This window comes from Pelecanus crispus, chromosome 5 (assembly GCF_030463565.1).
Source record: "Pelecanus crispus isolate bPelCri1 chromosome 5, bPelCri1.pri, whole genome shotgun sequence".
Taxonomy (NCBI): domain Eukaryota; kingdom Metazoa; phylum Chordata; class Aves; order Pelecaniformes; family Pelecanidae; genus Pelecanus; species Pelecanus crispus.
Genome location: NC_134647.1, coordinates 56,002,764 through 56,026,054, shown reverse-complemented (window position 1 = coordinate 56,026,054; position 23,291 = coordinate 56,002,764). Strand labels below are relative to the sequence as shown.

Below are 23,291 nucleotides of genomic sequence, written 5' to 3'. Positions count from 1 at the left end.
CAACATTAATGCTTTTCAGGCACGTTGCCCAGCAAATACGCAAACCAAACACTGCAGTATAATAACACAGTGGGCCCCAAGGAAGGCCAATTCTACAGGCGATTTTTTACCACAGTCTGTCTTGGCCAGGGAAAGTCATGCATTGTGCAGGGGTTTTCTCCCATGGTATTTGACTGTTAGATGCCCTATTGCTTCTCTTTTATTGATTATCACTATGAATTTTCTCTACAAAATAAAACCCATCCTTCTGTACCAGTCTCAGGTCATATTTTTATATCTTGCCCAGTCTTCTCTTGAATCAAGCAGGTTCAATGAAAGAAGCAAAAGCCTCTGGGCTCTTCTCCCCAACCAGAGCCTCCTCAAAAGAGAAAAGATGGAAGTGGGGCTCAAGTGTAAATACAGGACAGACTGTAGTCTCCAGAGGTAATGCAACACCACTACCATCTTCCCCCATAGAAGCATGAAATTCAGCTCATGCAAACCGAATGGGATTTCTGAAAACATTAATAAATGTCAGTTTAGTGCCAATGCAAACTATAGTCTAAGGAACAAAGCAGATCCTTATATACTCTAAAGCACATGTGAGCTCTTGATCACCAGTACGTGATAAGAACAGTTTTTCAGAAGGGTTTCCACAAGAAGAGTGAAGTTCACAACAAAATAACATGGCTCTTCAAAATTCTCCATGCTCATTTTAGCTGTCAAAACTGTGTATGCTGAGTTTGCAGCAGTGAAGAAAAAGAAGGGTTTTCTCTTTTAATTTCAGATCCCAGAAAACACCCAACATGTTTAGAAAAATTAAAATGACCTGCCAAGAGTTAAAATTAAACCATGACTTTCTACTTCTCCAAAGTGTTATACAGACACATATGCTCAGAGCTTCCCTACCCAAGCCCCTAAGCTACCCATAGCTATAGCCAAGAACCAAAGCCACTAGGAAGCTGCAGAGAACTGGAAAAAGAAAACAGGCTCAAAGTGAAAGTACAGAAATAGTGGTTAGTTCATTACAGATTGCAAACTTACTTTCATTAAGTCAGTTCGGGTGAAGGGGAGGAATATATTTTAACTATATAGCCTTTTATTTTTAGGGGGATGCCAAAATGTACCAAAATGCCAGACATCTAACCAGCAAGCAAAATTCACACAAGCTTCTGGATAATATCCTAGCAGAGCAGTAAAGTAGATGGTATGTATAAAATGGTTTCCTGCAGAACAGGGAAATGTAATGCTTTTGCCATAACTGGCTATGTGCTTCTCTTGATCTCCCTGGGTATCTACAGGAAATTCAGGTTTTCCAGTTGCTTTTTTTTCTTTTTCCTCCTATTCCTCACTCCTTCTACAAACCCAATTTTGCCAGGCACAGTAAAAAAGTCACTGCTGATCCCCCTTCAGTTCCCTCTCCAAATGTAACAGAGCAATCTTCCTGAAGAAGATGACAGCGAGAGGGTGGAAGGAAGAAAACAGAGATAACACAAAAGTAATTTTGCTGTGCTTACTATCTCCCTAAAAATTTCTGTCTGCATGTTTAGGCTCCTTTTGAGGCAGAGAGCCTTGGGCTGAAAACCTACTTTTAATGGTCATAACATACAAGAAATCAAATGACAGATTCCCTACAACTGCTTGACAGAAGCCATGTTAAAAAAAAACCCCAAACATTTTGAAAGCAAAGAACAGATTAAGAAGGGGGGGGGGGGGGGGGGGGAACGACACTGGGAACACAAAAAAACAGTTCAAAACAGTACCATCCAGTGCTATGAATTCACCAGGCAACAACCATCTCCTTTTCTTAATCTCTTTAGCCTCCACCCAAGCACATTTGTGTTCCTGAGCTTTTAATTTCTTTACCATCTGTCCAAGTTAGTTTGCACCACAGCAAAATACTGTGCTAAGTGACAGGACACATTCAGGGAACTCTCTCATTCTGTGAAATCTCTAAGTGCCTGTTCAGTTTTAAAAATAACCCGCATCACTCATCTTGCATTTTGAGAGTTCAAAAGGATGAAAAAGAGAAATCTCTTTCTATTCCTACATCTGCAACTGAACTGTGCATGACCAGAGAAAGCCAGTTCCCTTCTCTGTCTCAATGTACCTACCTGTAACATTAGTGATAATAAATACGTGTTGGGAGCAATTGAGAACGAATACTACTTAGAAGTTAGGTACTAATAAATTTAAATTCATTTCAGTTTTGATTAACTTTTGCTTTCAAATTGGCATATCCTAGGCTGCTAGCTGGTAACAAGCATTTCTGAATACAACGGCCCTCGTTTGATGCACTGCCATTTGGCAGCATGAGCAGACTTGACATGTTTTTGGTTTCACATTCCAAAGAGAAACCCGACTATTTAATCCCTGTGCTTTGTTTAAAATTCTCTTAAACTAGAATATCAGATTAAAATTAATCTTATGCTTAAATAAATACTAAAGAAGGCTAAAAAAGCATTTAGAATGCAAGGCCAACTATGAGAGAGACTACAGTATGCTCATTGCAAAAAAAATGACCTGCCTTCTCCTTGTTTCTTAAAGCCCGGTTATGACGGTTACCCTACTGTTTTTAATTACAAGGTTTCCTCTCTTGTATAACATTTTAATGTTTTCAAATGCAAATGTAATGCTTGCAGGTGTATTAAAATAAAAATATACTGAAATTGTTTGCTAATCTCCCAAAGTAAAGCTCCCAGATTGTCAAATTCCAGGACTGTCTAACCCAGCTTGCAGCCAGAGGTCTAGCCACAATTAGAGGCATATAAATAGGTTTAAAAGAATTACAATTGTAATTTTTAAAATCCAAAAATACCTGAAAAAGTAAATCCCAAGGTTTATGTTCTGAATAGTGATTAATAGTGCCACACAATTCCGTTCCGAGTGTTCAGTTTGAGGTACCTTTAAATAGCCAGACTGTGACAATTTCTGCAGGACTCGGAAGTTAACTGACAAGTAGCTTTTCAAGGACCTAAGTGTCTATGGTGGCATATGAAGACTACAGGAAACACAAAAACCAGGGAACTAAGCTCCTCAGAAATCTGAGGCGAGATCAAGCTTAAACCATATCAACATAAATCTGTAAGATTTCAGGATAAAGCAAATATACAGAAATACAGCTTGCTGGCTTGCTCCCTCTTCACATTTATTCCATTTCCCACCCTGTCTTGTCTGGGCATGAGCCTCCAGGTTTGAATTTTCAGACTGCCAGGCTGATGAGCAAGTAGGGCTCTCTTTATAGAAGGAGAGGCAGCTTAATGTCACAAGGATGTAAACAGCAGCTCTGGCCTCTAGATCCACAAAGTCTTACATCAGAATGAAAACTGTATGGAGCCTAAAACTTCCCACTGTCAATGCCTGTATTGTACGTGTAGAAATGAAAGAGCCACCTTCTTTTCAGAAAACTTGTGAAAAGCCACCAATCCAAAATTGTGCCAGAATAAACCGTTCAAGCTTGACAATTCACAAAATGGTTCATACCTCCCGTTCCAGATATGATTTAAGGGATTCTGTCTCATTTAACAATGTAACGCTGCATTTGCCTCTAAAAAAAGAGAAACACATTTTATGAAAAAACATCGTAAATGATCATGTGATTCACAAGATGGTATTACTGAAGTTGTACACAGAATTTAATCTTACTTAATAATAATAATACCATTTTGTTTTTGAATAAAAAGCACTGGAAGAAAATAGTCATTACCTAATGTGTGTGGCTGGCAGAGATTCCAGCTGTCGTGAGAGAAACAACTCACGATGTCGTAGCTGATGCTTCTGTTTCTCTGGTAAATCAACCATTTCTGGATTTTCCATCTCTTCTTCCATTTCTCCTAGTTATAAAGAGGATTTTAATTGATTATCAAGATCAATTATAATTGATCATCAAGAACAGAGCAAGTATTGATTCTGAGCCAATCAGGATGAGCTGCTCCAAAACCTTTGCTGAATAATACACATTATTTAGATGAAATCTAACTTCATTTGAATCCTCACATTTCAGCCAACTGAACAATTAGATAATTAGTATAGATCCTTTAAATGATGCCTATGAAGAACTGTATTTATCCACCACTGGGATCAAAGCATTCCACCTACACACAGGTCACACTGGCTCATCAAGCTGAAAGACACAAATCTGCTACCAACAGGCAAGCTCTGAAGAGAGCTGCTCTTGGAGACTACCACTGCACCATTAGATTAATCAGGAAGAAGCTGATGCACAGTGAGTCAGGCAGCAAAAGCCAAATCTTTCCTCTTTGCCAGGCGTCAGCTATCTTAGACCCTACTCTTCTTTCAGGATGTCAGACTGTCTCATCCCAACTTCAACAGCTTTTGCAGGAAATGCCCGCTGAAAAGGTTAGTTTATTTATTTAGTGTATTTTATTCTCTTCACCCTGACCACAGCCAATGGATCACAGTCACAAGATTAACTGGAATGTAACCAAGTGCCTAAGGCCAGTCTTGCAACCCGCCCTACACTAACACTCCACATGTGTTGGTCTGCAATACTGCTGCATTTCAAAAGCCTACTTTATTCTGCAGAGAGGATCCACTGTCTCTGGCTTTGAGCTATCCAATCTCCATCCAACCAGTTTTTAAATGAATGCCAAAGTAGATATATGAACTCACACCCACACCGGTACAAAACTGATCCACAGCATCTCTAGGCACCTTTCTTGTAAGAAATAAATTACTAGTCTGTATGTGTTTATTAGCAAGCATCCTGTCAATTATGCAAGACAAAGCTGTAGAAGGCAAAATACTCCAAGAAAGCGGCAAAGCTTCTCCATGGAGTGTGAAAGGAAACATCAGACTTTTTCCTTCCCTACAAAATTAAGGCAGCTACTGTTTTTTCCAAAACCATGGGAAAAGTTTCCCAGACTGTAGTAGAATGAGCTGTAAAGTCTCATACATGAATAGTAAAACTCTAATTTTACAGCAGCAGTTCTCTTTTAAAGAGCAGACTTATGTCTGCAGCTTAATTCAACAGTTGTTGCCAAGAAACATTTCTAGTCAGAAACACATACAGGCACAGTTATGACTGATACACCTTTAAGATTAGTTAACTATAATCCTCATGGTTATCTCAAAAGAAAACAAATGGAAAGGAGAGATCTCCGTTTTATAAAACACTAAAATTGCATTTAGTTTTAAATAGGCCACCACTACACCAAAGGGGGTGACAAAAATTATGTACCCTTCAGGTTCTCCACAATTTGTCACTGTTTTACTGTCCTGGAAAAAGACTTGTGGTTTATATGCCCCTCAGGTAAGCTGCTCCAGCAACGAAGGAAAAAAATAGTAGCATAATTAAACCAGACTGCAACATACAATAGCTCTTACACCACATGAGCTGTTAAGCATACAGCAGCACGCACTTACATTTCAGTATTTTCCTAGGAACTAGAACACCAAATTTACATTTGTGCCACAGTTTCATGGTTCTGCAATTTATTTACTGAAGTGGATTCTGGTTTAGTTGAAAATTAATATTGTGGCTGCTGACCTACACTATAAATATACCAGCAGCAATCCACAAACAAGTCAGCAAGTTCCAAGCTAGCTTGCCTAAAAACTGAAGGATGCACCAATGAAAAGGCATTCATGCCTGCACTTAAAACAGTTTTTGGAGAATGAGAGTAGTGCACTGTGTAATGCAGGAAAAATACTATAAGGAGCAACCTAAAATACTTAATATCTTCAGTGTATTAAATAGCCTACAGCTTTTAAAAATTTCATTCTTTTAAAAATACATTAACAACTATGTGCCAATCATATCTACAAGCAAAATGAAACTACCCAGCACAACCAAGCTGATCTCAGGAACCTCATCCCTTCAGCTAGGCTCGTCTTCCAACTAGTGTTTTATTTATGTGTCTAGCTTTTGTAATAAAATAAGGAAGGTGGGAAGCACATATCTTCTTCTCATGCCAGCTCTGCTATGCACAGCCTTTCAAAATCAAAAGGCATATTTTTTTTTTAAAAAGACAGACATTTCTACATGTAACAAACAACTTCTCCCCCCTCCCCCAAACATAAAACTGCCATAGTTCCTGAAGACAGAGGAATAGTCCAAGAAATAACAAACAAATCTACACAAAGCATCTTCCCTCCTTTTCCACAGCCATGATTTAGTACTGAAAAGAATGAACCTGGCAAATGCATTCAGAACCAAGGGAAGGAGGAGAGTATACAGGGCTGGATCCAGCACAGGAACCTTTGTCTCCCTGAAGTAATGCAAAGTGGCTTTGACAAAAAACGTAACTAGTACCACCTCACCGCCTCTGCGCAGATGGCAAAGGCTTAAGTCAGACTGTAAACCACAACAGGGGCTGGCCCAGCCTCAGGTTCCAGAACAAGACTGTCTGACACATCTGCATTTCGCCCTCCTATAGCTCAAGCACTCAAGCTCTAAGTGAAGCAGACTTCATCCTTGAGAATGGTGGACCCTAAGAAATAAGGACCATAGCCTTTAAAAAAAACCAACCAAACAAACAAAAACAAAAACAAACCACCAAACGAAACCACGTATGTTTTTAGATATATATAAAAATAAAAATCTTTTCAGAAAGACTTGCCTGCGTTTATGACAGTACTGAAAAGTAAGTGGTATGGGAATGCAGTAGGTGCAGTATATTGGGACTTTAATGCTCTCATAAAGCCTTACTTCAGAATTAACCTCCCGGCTTGATAGATGTGCTCGTGCAGATTTAAAACTAAACATTTAGTCTTAATACAAACAGTAATACATCAGCTATGGAGAAGTAGCCAGTGGAATGCTGCAAGGAGTGTATTACATTAAGTATTATTTGATATTTGATGACAGAATCATTAATAGCACACTAACAAAGCTTGAATACGACTTATATTGGGAACAAGGGACAGGCAGATTGGACACAAACAGCAAGACTCGTGTGAAAGCTAACATATATAGGGAAAAATAATTAGAAAGAGTAAACTTTGAGTTGGCAGGAGAAACCCAAGAGGCAGTAATTGTAATTTAAAATGACTGGGTGTGTGAGATGCGAAATTAAACATCAATATTTGCTAGACACTAGAAAGAATAGCAATTTGCTATAGATCAGACTGGGCTCTCTAGAACATCAGAGGTAGAAAGCACCAGCCCTTTCTCCACATTCTGGGTGTCATACAAGCAGCTACACAGCAGAACTCAGAAATGCACAAAGGCAAACAAGATACCAAAATTAGGTTAGAGAGCAAACTAGGATGTCCAGCTTGGGAGACAGTCTGTAGTTACAGAAGAATTAGAATCATAGAATGCTTTGGGTTGGAAGGGACCTTTAAAGGTCATCTAGGCCAACCCCCCTGCAGTGAGCAGGGACATCTTCAACTAGATCAGGCTGCTCAGAGCCCCATCCAACCTGACCCTGAATGCTCCCAGGGGTGGGGCATCTACCACCTGAGTGACCTGTTCCAGTGTTTCACCACCCTCATCGTAGAAAATGTCTTCCTTATATCTAGTCTAAATCTGCCCTCTTTTAGTTTAAAACCATTAACCCTTGTCCTATCGCTACAGGCCCTACTACAAAGTCTGTCCCCATCTTTCTTACAAACCTCCTTTAAATATTTAAAAGCCCCAATAAGGTCTCCCCAGAGCCTTCTCTTGTCCAGGCTGAACAACCCCAGCTCTCTCAGCCTTTCTTCATAGGAGAGGTGCTCCAGCCCTCTGATCATTTTTGTGGCCCTCCTCTGGACCCGCTCCAACAGGTCCATGTCTCAGTAACAACAAAGCCAAAGAGTCATTAGTGGATTAATGAATTCAACTCCTCTTAAATCTGCATGTGTGGTGTTGGGAGAAGATGGAGAAGGGGAATAAAATGGAAGAAAAAAAAAAAAGAACTAATTTGTGAGGCTATTGTCAAACTGCATTTAGACTGGTGTATTCTAAAATTTAAAAAAAAAAAAAAAAACCACACCACAAAAAACCCCCCAAGTCCCCCAAACTTAATAGATCCCCTATGTGTTTAGGCACACAGGTCTCATGCTACTCATGGACTGATTGAGTAATGACACCTAACTGCTGCAAGACATTTATTTTTAGAAGCTTTGGCACTTACAAAACCATACTGCCATTTGTGCCTGGCACCCAAACATCAGCTGCTGAAAGCTAACCATAAACCTGCTAAACAGGCCAGCACTAACTACTCACTTCTCCAACCACTACCAACTAGTCACCTCATTGTTTTATAAATCAGGATAAATGTTTTTAATGAAGCAAAAACTGTGGTCATCGGACAGATCACAAGTAACTGGAGGTGGCTGCGGGTGGGTGGTTAGAAGGAGGGACAGGAGGTCATATTCCTGCTGTTGGAAGTATTTACTTAATTATACAAGAAACTATAAGACATTATATAGAATCTATATACAAAGAAAATATATAGTCACAGCATCCAACAGGAGCTTGAGGAGTAAATTATCTTTCTCGCTTCTCTTCCATCAAGTTCTGCCTGCAATCTTGTTTGCATATGATATTCTACCTTAAACCACTACAAAGTCTCTGGGCAAGAACATTAAGTAGTCCCCTACTGGTGAAGCAGGTTCATTTCAGAAACAGGTGGAGAAATTCCCTAGAATAATTTGTGAGGTGATTAAAGAGGCTTATGAATAAAAAGTGCTAACAATGTATGGAAGCCATTATAAGGCTGAAAGATTTATAGGACGGCTCAGACAAGCTTTATATCATATGATAAAAATAGTAAGATCACAGATCAAATCCAAGAATCAGGTTGCACACATCAAGTACTAATTTACAGTCACCAACTACAGAATAAGGTGCTTCCAACTCATTTCTCTTTATAAAGAGTTATGAGAAAAGACAACATATCTCAGACTTGTCTGTTTCACATATCTGATGAACAATACAAGCTAAAGCGTAAGCGCTTTTTTTTTTTTCCCTTTTTTTAAAAAACTTTGCAACATTCATTTCACAATCACATTTTTTCCTTCCTTTATTGGAAGAGAAAAAATATCACAAAATATACATATACTTTTTCCATTCATGTTCTGGCCATATCTTCCCATTATCTGGTTCTCTCACGGCATTGATCTCAACAGTAGGTCTAAAATAAAGGCATCTTAAACAGAAGACTGTGTGAATCCAGAAATGTCTGCAGTCAGAAAGCTCCATTAATCAGCTGAACAAAGGCAGTTAAAAGATCAGCGATGCAGATACGTACATCTACTGCAAATGCATCAAAATGAGGCAACAGGAGACTTTATGGAAATGAACTCAAAGTCAGTGACAGTGTTGAGTATCTGTACTAGAATCTTAACACCCACAAAATTTAATTTCATTATATCATGCAGGATGCAGATTTTTTTTTTTCCAGAGTAAAGAACTAATGGCTGTCCAAAAGCTTAATTTTACTCTCTTCTCCCTCTTTAAAAAGAACGGAAGCCACACAACAGCACATCTATCTAAATAAATGGAAGTCATTTAGTAGCAATTTTACTCTGCACCAGAAAGAAACATAGTGGAAAAAAGTGTTAGTTACTAATGAAATTTACACTAAGAGACAGCCTCAGTTGTCTCTGGTGGCTCTGTTAACAGGATTGTGCTATAGAAGAATTTTCCTGTCTTTCAAACACACATTCATATGAACAATGAATTATTTGTTTGCATTAAAAAGAAAAAAGTTAAATTTCTTATCACAAAAAGAAATCAGCCTTTGCAGGTTCAAAGAGCATTTATACGGGTTCAAATATTTTTAGTTTTCAGCCTCAGACATGTTTCTTTTGAATCATTCCTCCCTGCTTCCTTTACTAAATCTAGTGAAGTGAGACACAGATGAAGGAATCAATAGTCATGTTGTTTATAATGAAGCTCCTATTAAGCTTCAGTATTCTCAGATAAAATTAGTATTGCTGCACTGAGGAGATATCAAAAAAGCTTTGCCTGCTACCACAGTTCTGCAACACAGCCAAATCTCATCTCAGTGCCACACGACTTTTTTTCCAAGGTATGGTTGCAATGGAGAGACTATTTGGACTTGCATCTACAACAGAAAATATTCAAATTTATCAATAAGGGGCTAGTTTTGCTGCATGTTTTCCCCAATGACACTACAGCACTAAGAACACAGCAAGACATTATAGTCATTGTTAAAACTGAATATCTGATTTAATCAATCCCCATGCAGTACAACTATGTAGATCTGTATTACGTATACATCACAGTCTATTCATATATACACCAAGAAGTACATTAAAAGACAATGATGCTTGGCAGCTAAATCATAATTTTGACATGCCCAGATCAGATTGCTTCTTTTTCATTTATGTATGTGCCTACAGGAAAGCCTTGAATTACAAGGATTGATATGGCTGTCCATGCTTTTTGCAAATTTTAAGCGATCTGAACAGCTACATCTCACATACTCCATTGTTTATAAGTAAAAACAGTTTAGTTACTCCACCTGTTTACTCTTTTTCTCCCTTTCAACATGTCTGTTTTGGTAACTGTCTGTTTTGTTAGTACTGTGTCCATCACCCAGTGAGGATGGGATGAGAGGGATGCTGAACTGGCAGAGGAAGGTGTAATGAACCTAAATCTAATCCTCACTGGCAACTAGAATGGAGTCAAACAGGCTGGAAGCACCCCAGATAAAGTACCCAACGACATGTAATATGTTGCACTATTTCTCCCCCAGATATGGATACTACCCTTAAAAGCCAGCTAGTGCACCATGCTCACCTCCTTCTGACTTTAGAATGCACAGATCTACAGCAGCTTCTCAGCTATTTTATGTGCTTTTCTTTAAAACTTTTCTTTTTGGTGCAATATCTTGCCTTACAGATTTATATAGGCAAACATCTCATCTATACTGACACATAACTATTTTTTGTATGCACTTTTTAGAATTTCAAAACTGTTTCTATAATTGAAAGACAATTGCAACACTAAAATTTTTATTTAGAAATAAGCTTCCATCTTTACTCAGCTAGGTATCTCACATGCCTCTGACCTCCTTGGTAGAGGAGTACATGCCAACATAAGTTAACACAACATTCTGTAAAATAATAAAAATCAAGAAATGAGTTACGCAATGCATACATGCAAAGGAGGATGAAGTAAGGTAGCATGAACAACCCCCTAAATTTTATGATAGTTTAGCTTCATGTTTATTTTTTTTTAAATCAGAAAGTATGGTACTAAAAACCCAAAAATTACAGTTTTCAAGTCTCCTCTCAGCCTAGACATTTTTTTTCCCCAACAAAAAGACCCGAAGTATTCAAAGTAGTGATAGGATGTCCTAAAATTCACTGCTTTTAAAATGTATCTACTGAGTATGTTCAGACAAAAGCTATGTCACTGGAAAAAATATTAGTAATATTGAAATGTAAAGAGAATTCCTGTTAGACAAGTTTCAAGCTGGCCATGTTTCAAGTCAGTTTCCTATGATCAGACTATTTGATTTACTCAAAAAGGAAGTCTGAAGGTTTGTTTTTTTAATGTTAACCAAACCAAATCATTCATGAGAAGCAGTATATGAGACAGGGTGAATACTTCACCTCATCCCCAAAATTAAGAAATTCACTTCTGTGAAGCAAATAAGACACCTTTATTCAGCCCTAACTAAAAACTTCTGTCTTGTCCCTACCATGATAACCAAATCACACACCAAATGGGGTTTTAAAAGGTTGGGGGAGAGGGGAAGTCAGCCAAACAAGTAATGCTATTTGCTGAAGATAAGTACAGGAAAAGGACATTTAAAAATAATAATACTGGTACTTGTAACTGCAATATCAAAGTTCTATCTAAGATTGACAATTTTGTGTAGAAGCAATTCAAACACAAACAAGCTTACTTGCATGTTTGTCTGCCAGTACAATAAGTGTACTTGATATGTCTCTTCTTCTGTAGAAACATACCACCTTTGCTTCAACATTTCCATTGGCAGTCTGAAACAGGAAAAAAGAGGAAAAAAAAGTGCACAAATCAAGAACTGAACTGTCCACACTGAAGCAGAAAACTTCATAAATAATTTGGAATTTGCACAAGAGCTACATAGCACCACCTTTTAGCACCCTTCAGCTGCACACACATTATCTAACACACAAACTCTGGTGTGATCTATTCCATGGTAGGGAAACGAGTTTGGCCCTTCCCTCCTAATTGTTTCTGCAGGATCACCATTTTTTAGCAGTTACAGATTTTTCAAGGGGTGAGAAAAAACACTTACCTGCAGTTAAAACATATTAACAAGCCACTTTGCTACTTTTCAGGTGATGCCTTAATTTAGTAGAATTCAAAAGCATCTTTAAAATCCTAATAAAAATAACTGTGAAATATAACAACAGAATTCAGGTTTAGGCTGTTCTCCAAACTCTGTAGGACAGTAGGAAAGCAAGAAAGAACCCAGCCATTATTACTTTCACAAAAGAAATCACATAAGGTTTTCTTTCTCTGATGGCACTGGTGAGCTAAACAATGACTAACACAAAAAAATCATTCCAAAAGGAGAACCAAGGAAGCTGCACCAGGCAATAAACTCTAAACCAGTGACAACATACAAAAAAGTCTGAATTTTTGAAAGGTTTGGGATTTTTTTCTTAAAAGTCTTAAAATGAGGTAGGTGATGAATCTCTTGTAAGATGGTATCTGCCAAATTGTGGAACTGGCTGTATACAAACTCTAGGGGAAATACACCTACTGGTTTGTAATAGCCCCATCCAACCTACTGTCTCTAAAATAAATCAACGAATAATGAAAGTGTAACTGAAGAGAGTTGTATCCTACTACTGAAGAGTCCTTGAAAATCATAATGATGGCACACAGTTTAAGGAACTAGATGACTAAGATACAAATACCCCTTCAGGAAGTCTGCAAAAAAGGGAGTGGACCAACAATCTGTCCACAAGGAAACAAAATAAAAATGGATATATATGCTTGTTGCTAAGATGTGAATGGAGGAAAAGCTTCATCTTTTACAATACCATTTTTCCTAATACAAAGGTGGTGGTGGGGTGTCAGACAATACATACATGCACAAGTATTTCCCCTTGCAGCCTACCAGCTTTTGGTACAGAGCCTGCAGAATTTCTATCCTTTTCTGTTAAAAAATTCAGAACTTTTAAATTTTGAGGAACTAAAATACAAAAGCAGGAGCCATCTTGTTAAAAGACAGCTACAGTGTAGAATTATCTAGTTCATTTAATTGCCCAGGCTTCATTTACACTCAATGGAAAAAAAGGCAACACAAGACATAGGATTCATTTCAACCTGAAAAACCTATTTCAAAGAGTAGGTCAGAAAAATGACAGCTCAAGCAAGAGTTGCACTAAGATGAGAGATCCAGGCTGAAAGTTCTTTTTTTCAAAGGCAGGGAAGAACGAAGAGGGAAAAGCAGAGGGGAAAACACTTTCCTAGAAAGTGATCAACAAATCTGCACCCTGTAACTGACGGAATACAGCTATTGGTACAGTCATGGCTGTGGACCCACTGGGAATATTACAGGAACTCACTCTTGTTTCCTCAACGGGAGAGAGACAAAGTATTGCTGCAAAAGACTTCCACTCAAAAGAAGAGGTTACAAGGATGTCCTAGCCATCAGGTTCTTTATTTGTCATTATATTGGTAAATTTTCTCTTACAAGTAACTGTTTTAGAAAGACATGCTTTTCCATCGCTGAAGAAAGAGACCTAATTTTAGTCAGTTAATTTAAATTCAAACCCAAATCAGCAATGTTACATTCCTTCTGTATAGACTGCAATGGACATGCTGGTATTAAACCTGAGAAAGTGACGTGTTTAGGACACAGCTAACGGTTTCAGAACAGTCTTTCCTCCTTAACTAGGTAAAATTTCAGCATTGAGGACTTCAGCTGGCTTTCCACATACAAGCTATCATGCTTCCCTTTTAGGTCCAATGAAAGGGAAATTTGGCAGATGAAATAATAGAGTGGCTCAAAGGACAACCAGCAAAGACAAAGTCTGGGGAAGCAGATAATAGCTCCAAGCCTTCCTGTTGTGCAAGACTGTCCCCCAAGAAAGGTCAAATTACAAAGCTCTCCATCCTCTAGGCAAACTGTTATATTATCTTCATATCGCATGATCCTGGCACAGAACTGAAGAACTGCAGAAATCTCCTGCCCTACAGGTGGGCATAATCACCTTGAGAATGACCTACCATTGACGCTTTGTCCTTTCATACCAAAGGACAACAATCTAGCAGGTTTCAAAGCATTCCAGAAAATTATCAGAACAAAAGTATTTTTAAGCTTCTAATTACCAGAGAACTGCTAAAGAATTGTTTTGATTCTAATCAAATCAAACAGATCATAAATTCAATTAACTTCCAAGACTTGATGGAAAAATCTGTTTACCTTATTGAGCTCTTCTATTCTTCGTATCAAGTATGGGTTACTTGAAGAATTTTCAAAGTAGACATAATCTGTCAAAAAGAAAAAAAAGACTTTGAAAGATGAACTGCTAAAAATCAAACCAAAACCTCACATGCATACCTGTTAAAGACACCATACCAAATTAATTTCTTGGCACAAGCAATATTTCAAATGTTCTTACTAAATCCAGGATTTTAAGCGAGGAAATACAAAATCCATGCCAGTATAAGGAACATACATTACTGCAATCTGAAGGCCATAAAGTTACTTTTTTTAAAAAAAAAAAAAAAAAAAAAAAAGGAGCTCTACTGTCAGCCTGGAAAGCAAAGCATATGATCTTCCTTCTCTCTCTGATCAGATTATTTCCACTTTGATCACACGGGTTTTTTTACTTGCTTCCTCTTCTTTCTTATCAAAATCCAGCCACTTCTCACCAGCAATACGCGATCTTTCCTCTTCCCCTCCAGCTCAGCTTCAACATATTGCCTATTTACTTAGAATACAAATAGTTTCATTCTTTCTTTCTCTCTTATCTTTTCCTCTAGTTCCTTGTCTCTTACACCTATATTATCCTAGAATACGCTCCAGAAAACTCCATATAGTAAGCCAAACAGGTCAGCAATGCTCATATTTCCAAACAGGATAAACATCTTAAGTTACAGGAAGAAAATGAGTTCTCTACAAAAGGTAGCACCTTGGAAAAAATCAAAGCAGCATCAAGGAGTGCCATATGAATAATTTGGTGTTACTGAGCTCCAAGCTTAAACACTACTCCTTTTTACAGGTAAGGAAACAGAAGCTCAAGAGTCTTGAATGGACATGGCCTTTATCTCCCAATACACCAGAAGCCAAACCCTAAGTCTTAAGTCAGGCAAAAAGAGGGCTGAATTCACCTCCCTGCCACAGCCACCCACCTTTGGGTGCTGACCTTGAGTGCAGATCTAACAACAATTCCTTCCAAGACTATCTACTAAATTTAAGACGATTTCCCTCCAGATTTCCCAGCTCGTTTGTGTTTGGAGCAAAACACCCATAGCCCCTGGGCACAACTCAGGAAGTCTGCAGTGAACTCATTAGCATGACGCTCCACCACTGAATGGGCGTTTAATGGTGCTAACCTTTTGTAAATAGGGACAACTACTGAAGCCATTAGCCTCAATCTCCCCGAAATGCTCGTTAAATGGGCAGTCAGTATCAGAGATACTGTTACCTCCTCAGCCCAGAGGAAGGAAGACACCCCCCAGGGCCTCTGCTCCTCAAAAGCTGCACCATGAGGGTTAAGGATTCCCCTCTTATCTCCAGGGTGGCCAGGGAGACACCAGAGCATTCACCCACCACGGCCTACAGCAGCCCTTCCAAACCCCCATGTAACACTACTCAAGCTCCAGAAACATTTTTTTTTTTTTCAGACTACTGCTTACAGCTCATGCTATCCGTACGTCTCCCTGGAGTTAACAGACCAAGCTACTTGCTACGCGAGACTCAAGAGCACAGCAGCGAGTGTTGGGCAAATGACCCGTGTCAGGACCTGCAGCCCTCACCAACTGCAAACAGCTCAAGCGCCCTCATGTCCCTTCAACAGGGCTGAGCTGCCTCAGGAGAGCGGTCACAAGTCAAAAATCCCACGGGTTACAACCCCACGAGCAGAAATTTCCCAAGGTCTTGTCTTCCCAAGCCATTTCCCAAAAAAATGTGTCAAATGCCATGAGTTGCAAAGACACCTTGACAATGAAGTCCCAGCACGGTCTTGGTTGAAGTGGTAAGTGACAAGGCTGTAATGCCAATAACTCAAACAGTGCACATCTTGGGTTACCTAACCATAAACGGTGTAACCAGGGCTAATAAAACATAGACATACTACACCCAATTTTTTTATATTTTTGTGCATTCTGTACTCCAGACCTCTCAGACTGATCATCAGCCACCTTCACACACACTAACATGCATCTGAGTGACTGCAAGAGTTGGTTCCTCTTAAATGTCACTTCCCTGCAGGCTTTAGACTGAAGAATGATCTCATCTAAGGAATTCAGACTGGACATCTGGTTTGTGAAAAAACAAAGTTCCCAGAAATGGTTAAAACACCCAAGTAAACAGATCCTAAATTTCCCCTCCCAAGCACCCACTCCGTGCAGCACACCAAACGGGAAACAACAGGCTCAACATTACTATGACCAACTCTACCAGAAGTCACAAAACCAAGCAGGTATTTGGTAGCTTCAGCAATAACAACTGCTGACTGAAATAACAAATGACAGGCATTAAGTAAAGAGAAACCTTTTCTCCCACAGCAGAACCACCCATGCCCTAGAAGGGCGCTGTAGTGGAGGACGTGGAAGCTTTGAGGTGCCTCCAAGCTCAGTGGCCACCTCTCATCTCAAGGCTCCATCACCTGAAGAAAGGATGAGTTCTTTCCCTCCACCCCTCTCATTACTCCCAAGACAACCAGCTATGCCTCACTTCAGGTACTTTGGCTGAGGCTTACGCAAAATCTTAAACTTCTGAACACTGTGACTGAAAATTAAAAATGAAAACTAAAGAGAATGTCAATCTCTGTCTTGAAAATATAAGCTTGTCTTTAATTCCATAGGTTTCAGGTAACCATTACAAATCTTCACAGTTCACATAATTTTTCTAACAGTTTTTTAGTGTGCACATATGTGCATATATTCTCATAGACACGTTTTCTACCTCAAGTGAACGTTAACTCAATCTTTCACGTAACTACAGTTTATTGGTTGTAAAATCTGGCATGGATTTAAAGAAAGTTTACCACAGATGAATGGTTTACCAAAGAACAGCACACGGTGATATCCAACAATTTTGAATAATAAAACCCCAGAAACATTGTTTTGCTCAGCAGTGGGAACATCCCCAAAACCACACTCCATGATCAGTAACTGCAAACGAACCTCACACAAAACAGCCCACTGCACACTGCTGGCAGAAAGGCAGAACCAAAGCTGTCCCACGGGATGCTTCAAGAGCTGACACATGACACAGTGTAGGGGTGCATATTTAGACCGCTGCTTGATGATTTCATCACGTCACAAATGCACAACCCGGTACATCTCATCCATGTTTTAGACTAATCCCACAACTATGTTAAGCATTTCAGTAGTAGCTATGCAACTAATGGAGACCTATTTCGCATTACTCAAATTACCTGGAAAAGGGTTTCTTCCTCTCTGCAAGTAATGCAGAGCGCACCACAAATCACATAAAACAGAATGTGAGCAGATCAGAGGGGAGTAATTTGCATTTTTCATACAGATTTTAAATACTTTAACTAAAATTAAAATGCTGTCCTGCACAGAGAAATGCTCGAGTTACTCACTGTTCCACACGTACAATGGAAATTTTAAGTTCAACAAACTTCTCTCTAAACTGATGCTTTAGCAGGCGAGAGCACTCCTCTTAAATTATTCTGTAAGCAACAAAACCAGTGAAGGCTGGTTTCCTACACGCTGGGTTTAAAGGAGGCACAGCACCATGCCCCATTGACCCCTACACTCCAAAACACCTCCTTGCCCCTCGAGCAGCACTTCCCCTTCATCTCCAGCTTCCTCCCATGCCGTGGAAGTGCATCCTTCTCATACTGCCTACCCAACTAATAGTATTCTCAGTTTGCATTCAGGACAGTAGCTACAACTGCACGCGCACGCACACACACACTGGATAACAGAAACCCTCTACAGGCTCCCAAAAATCCAGTTGTCAATGGGAGACATCCTGTATGTGCACAGCTGCCAGAGGCTCTGTGTGCCCTAGGCTGAAAGAGAGGATGGGGAAAAAGACAAAACTAACAAACCTCTAGACAACAGGAAGACACGCATCTCGGCTCCTACCACAGAGCAGGAAGGAGTACACTAAAACAAAAAAAATAAAGTCTAGGGACAGAAAAGTAGAGCTGATAGCAAGCAAAACAAGTCAGACTCTTCAAACACAACAGACTGTCTATCCTTGCTAATTTATTGGCTTTCCTACTTACACGACTGAAGAAAAGGACTAGCCTATCCGCTCTGCACCCCATGGGCACAGCACGTCTCCTTACCAACAGCAACTGCCACAAACCCACGAAGCTCACCCCTTACCACCCAACTGCCTGAACAAAGGTTGCAGACTTGATCCCGTACCTTCACAAAAGCTTGTAGCTTAAATTCATAACCCCTGCACTAATCGGCCATGTATCCACATCACGATCATAATTAAGAGCATCACTCGTGCACGTTATGGAATTCCCTATGACCAGGCTAAAGCAGTGACTGAGGAGTGTGGCAATACCACAAGCCAGTAAGAACCATCATGCATATCACCACCTTCTGACACAAACTCAAGATTTATTTCTTCCTCTTGCCTATACTGTTACAGAGCAGAAGTACCCACATACATGAATCTACCCCAAAAAAGCCTTTCTATCCTATAACTTCTTTTTTTCTGAAGTTGAGAATATACATAACTTACTAGAAAGCAATGCTGTATTACACAGGTACTCAGCTGCTATAACACACAAAGACAAGCGCACTTGCAACAGTACAGCAGCTAAAACTGTAATAACAGCCTACAGACCACAGAAGATGGAACTTTTCCACAAAGGCAGTAAACTAATTGTTCTCAATTACCAATAAGCATAACAGACATTTTTTTGGCTCTCATATACTTTTAAGACATTATTGCAAAATAGCTTCCCCCTCTGCTCTCTTCATGTCAGCTGTTGATTAAGTCTACATTGGTCCATGGAAAAGAAAATCAGGAGGGGGTACTGCAAAAGAAAGAACACACACTGTCTAGAGGTCATATATTTATAAGATTAGACATGTCTGAGCTACCTAATAACCTTAGGGGCTTCTAGGTGATCAAGTTGCAAAAATGCCCAAAAGTATTTTTATCCTTCCCAACTTACATTTGCCTTTCAAGTTAACAAGCACTTTCTGAGGACTGACCTCACTGAATACTCCCCACCTTTCCTCCAGAAAGTCTTACACGCTGCATACTGCATTAGCCTACAGATATGTGCAGGGCACGAGGGAGGCTGAAGCCTTCCTCTTCCCACACTCACTACCACTGTTGGGTACAATGTGCATTTCTAGACGTGTGATAAAGAAGAAAGAAGTAACTTCACTGTTGCAAGTATTTCCCCTGCCCAATCCACAAAGCTGCTGCCCTGAATTAAAGATGAGTGTCAAGAGAGTGCATAAACTTACAATGACCTGCTTACTTTATGACTTATCTTCTGGGAAATATATGCCATCTCATACTCTGGATTTCCAATTCAATTTTGGGCTAGTTTCTTTCAGTAAGCTCCAGTTTTCAAATTATTCAGCAGCTTGGTCCTGAAACTGTCAATCACTTTACATTTTGGATGATACAATCCCTCCTGGTCTACGTTCTTGTGAAAGAGGAGGCTGGAGAGGCTAACACTGCTTTCAGCCTACAAGTCAAGCAATCTCACCTGGCAGAGCCCAGGTCCCATTGCCTTCTGGCTGTTCAAAAAACAGTATCACTCACAGCAGCTGTCACCTGATGAAATGTCTAGTTACAGAACAGATAGAGTTTCAACAGAGAAAGCCTTACCAGCACTGTATTTTCATTACCAGAAATGCAAAACTGAAACAGTTGTTTCTGTTGCTGTAAGAATTATGAGGTCCAATACACCTAGCAGTATACATGAACCAGGTATTTACAATTAATGTCTTTCACAGATCGACAAAGGTATTAAAGATATACTGTCTGCACAAGTTCAATTCATACTTACTGGACAGCAGTATTTGTGGCTACTGCATGCACAGGATACTTGCTGCCACGTCCTCAGCTTGCTTGCTGCTTGCACTATGGGCAACACCACTACTACCGCTCAACTCCTTAAAAAAGGAGTGGAAATGGAGCAACAACCCAAGCGCACAAGCATCTGAAATACCTATAGTCATTTAGTGAGGGACGTGGCAAAAGCAAGCACCATCTCCTGCAGAAATCTCCACTCCATACAGTTAACAGCAAACCATCGCTAAATTTAGTATGGGTAGGTTGAGGCACCCCAGCTAAATCAAGCTAACCAAGTCAAAAGGCTCATGAGGATAGAGATCAAATCTTTAACCGAGATACACATCTCAAAAGGGACCATACTCGTGAGAAGAATCCACTGCTCACACCATGTGCTCCTGAGACTAGCTGCCTGGTCTCAATAAAAAGGCTTAGCCACAACAAAACAGGGAAAAAGTACCTACGTGACAAGTTCTCACTGCTAAAGCAGAAAGCCTGGCTTTCACCAACGGATCAAGATTAACACACCACTGCACCACTTCCTTAAGCCCAAAGCCTGCAGTAAACTTCCTAGATATAAATTAGCAATGACAGCTCAACTCGGTGCATGCACATCCATCCAGAAGAGTGACTACCCTGTCCCTATATACACAATGAAAACAGTCCCAAGTCAGGTAAAAACAGACAAGGCTTCCTTCAGCAAGGAAGGCTGCCATCCTCAAGAGCTACCAGTCACAGGGCCCAGAAGGCTCTGGCAGTTGGTCAAATGTTTTAGGTCACCATCAGGTCTACAGACATCACAAAGTCCGTTCAACGAGGGTGGGATGGCTCCATGCACAAGCACAGCAATCCACAGCCAAATTCTCCTGATATACTTGCAGCTTCTCAGACTGGAGCCAGAAAACACTCGTAAAGGAACTGTTGCAGCCCTACCCTTCCCTTTACGATTTCCTACTTCAGCCTGGCAATTAATAGTCTTCACTTGGGAGTTTCTACAGCATGACTCCTCTGCTAGCTCCCATAGCTCTCCAGGTTCAGTAGATGCTGAGAGTTGGCCTACACAGGGAGTTACATGAGCACACTCCCACCAAAAGAGCAGTTATGTCTAGTTAATTACACACTGAAATTATATGTATAGAAAAATCTTAATTTACAATGCTGTTTTGTAATTATGTAAAATGTTTGTTTCTCCTACAAGGCCAGCCCTTACAATGGGAAGTTGCTTTTACTCTCCTGGAGGGTGTGCAGACAGTGTAACAAGGGTGCCTGTATAATCCTGAGCCTATAGGGATGTACTGGGAAGAAACATCCTAGATATTAAAACACAAATACGTCATCATAACATCCATGTGCCAAGCACTTCAGCAGTGAGCAAGCATACAGTCTCTCCAGATTCTATCAGCTCATATAATATACTGTAAAACCTCAAAAAGAATTTATAGATGTACATATACAAGGATATGCAGTATGTTCAGCTCAACTTCCCCTTTCCACCCCTTCTCCAAGAAAAACAACATGACTTGAAAGAACCCTGGAGCTGTAAAGTGAATGAGTCCGGATACATGCAAGGAAAGGACAACTCAGTTTCATTTAATAAACTAAAGCCTCTATAATGACAATCAAATTCCAAGCATGCATCTACACACATACGCACGCAGAAGCACCGCTCAAGATTGCTTTGTACTAAAGGAAGTTCAGCCTCACGTATTCAAAACGCATGGCAGAAGTCCATGTTCTCAGTTTCATGCCAGCTTCTACTCTTATTTTCAATAATAAAACATAGAACAAGATGCCATTCCGACCCCCAGCAGTGAGAAGGAAAAAAAGTGGCAAATATACAAATGAGAAACCCATGTACTTTTTGCCAAGTCCCCATGAAACACACACACACGTACAAAAACGGGTAAAAGCTGATAATCCATGCAAATATCAATACCTTATTTTATCATACTTTAACTCAGAGTCAGCATGCTTGTAAGAAACAGGTAGTTGATTTTTCTTGAGTTTGTAATTCATCTCTTTTTCTAATGGCTAAACTCTTATTTCTAAAGATGGGCTGCCCTAGAGAGTGTGACCAAAGCCATGAACATAAAGAAGCAGGAATAGGCTTTTATCTCCTCACCTTAAAAATTCCCAAACTGTAAAATGATCAAGAAACAAGTATTAATCCACACATTCATATGGTAAACAAAATGTTCACATTATATTTTCTTCCAAATGTGCAGAACTTGTATCTAGAAAAGGACAGCCAAGATAACTTGGCTGTTTTGAGATGAAACCTACCTATCAGTTTTTCTGACTTGCCTCCAAAAATCCAGGTTCAATATTCCCCAAACCGTGACCCTAAACTAGAAGGAATTCATGGCAAGGTCCATGTAACAGGACTACAGATTATGCACAGACTTATAAAAAAGCCGATACAAACTTCTATCAGTGTAAGCTCTTCTCATGTAGTAAGAGATACTACACAAAAAAACCCACCCAACCCAAAACGAGCAAGACCAAACCCCAAAGCCAAACCTCTGAAGGACCTGTTACAAACCAAAACCTGAAATATCTACCACAGAACTCTACTCAAGCTAAGAAATCTTCTCTACCTTTTTGGGGGGGGGGGGGGGTGGAATCTAAGTTAATTACATGCAACTTGCTTGGACAAACTGAAAGTTGTTGCTTGATCCAGTTTAAACTCTGAAATGCTACCTTCCCAAAAATCTTCTGTTCTTTGTTTTCTATCTTGTCAAAGGGGGGAAGAAAAATTCCTGTCCAGCTACCGCATATAATCTTTTTGTCTGATTCTTAGTGAAACAAGGTTTATGCAACGCCATTATCCATGCATTAGTTCTTCCCTATTAACTCCTGAACCCTTTGTTTGATTTAAAACATTTCACAGAGGGACAGAAGTCTCAAAGATAATTAAGTTCTGATCACTGTTCCCCATCTTAAAAACATAGATACTAAAACTATGAGAGAAAGTGAGAAAGGTAAAAGAGACAATTAGAGATATGAAATGGTACCCATTTCAGAAACAATTAATAGACTAGGTTTTTAAGCAAATCACTGGAGATTCCACAGTGTTTGGGGGAATTATCAAAAGTGCTTGCTTTCTTATGCACCTCCCAACACCTCTATTGTCAGTGCTGTTCAAGCCCCGTCCTGGGCTCGATTAACTTCTGATCTGATTCATTA

At 39.7% G+C, this 23,291-nt stretch overlaps 1 protein-coding gene across 1 annotated transcript in view; it reads right to left on the bottom strand.

Moving 5' to 3' along the window:
• The window catches only part of MTA1 (metastasis associated 1), a 63,914-nt gene extending 52,072 nt beyond the window's left edge, over positions 1-11,842 (bottom strand). The window contains exons 1-3 of the mRNA XM_075710120.1: positions 11,811-11,842; positions 3,686-3,812; positions 3,463-3,526 (exon numbers count right to left, since the gene is read on the bottom strand). Coding sequence (XP_075566235.1) covers positions 3,463-3,526; positions 3,686-3,807 — 186 coding nt within the window. The 5' untranslated portion in view covers positions 3,808-3,812; positions 11,811-11,842. The remainder of the gene's footprint in view (positions 1-3,462; positions 3,527-3,685; positions 3,813-11,810) is intronic.
• Positions 11,843-23,291: the final 11,449 nt, after the last annotated feature.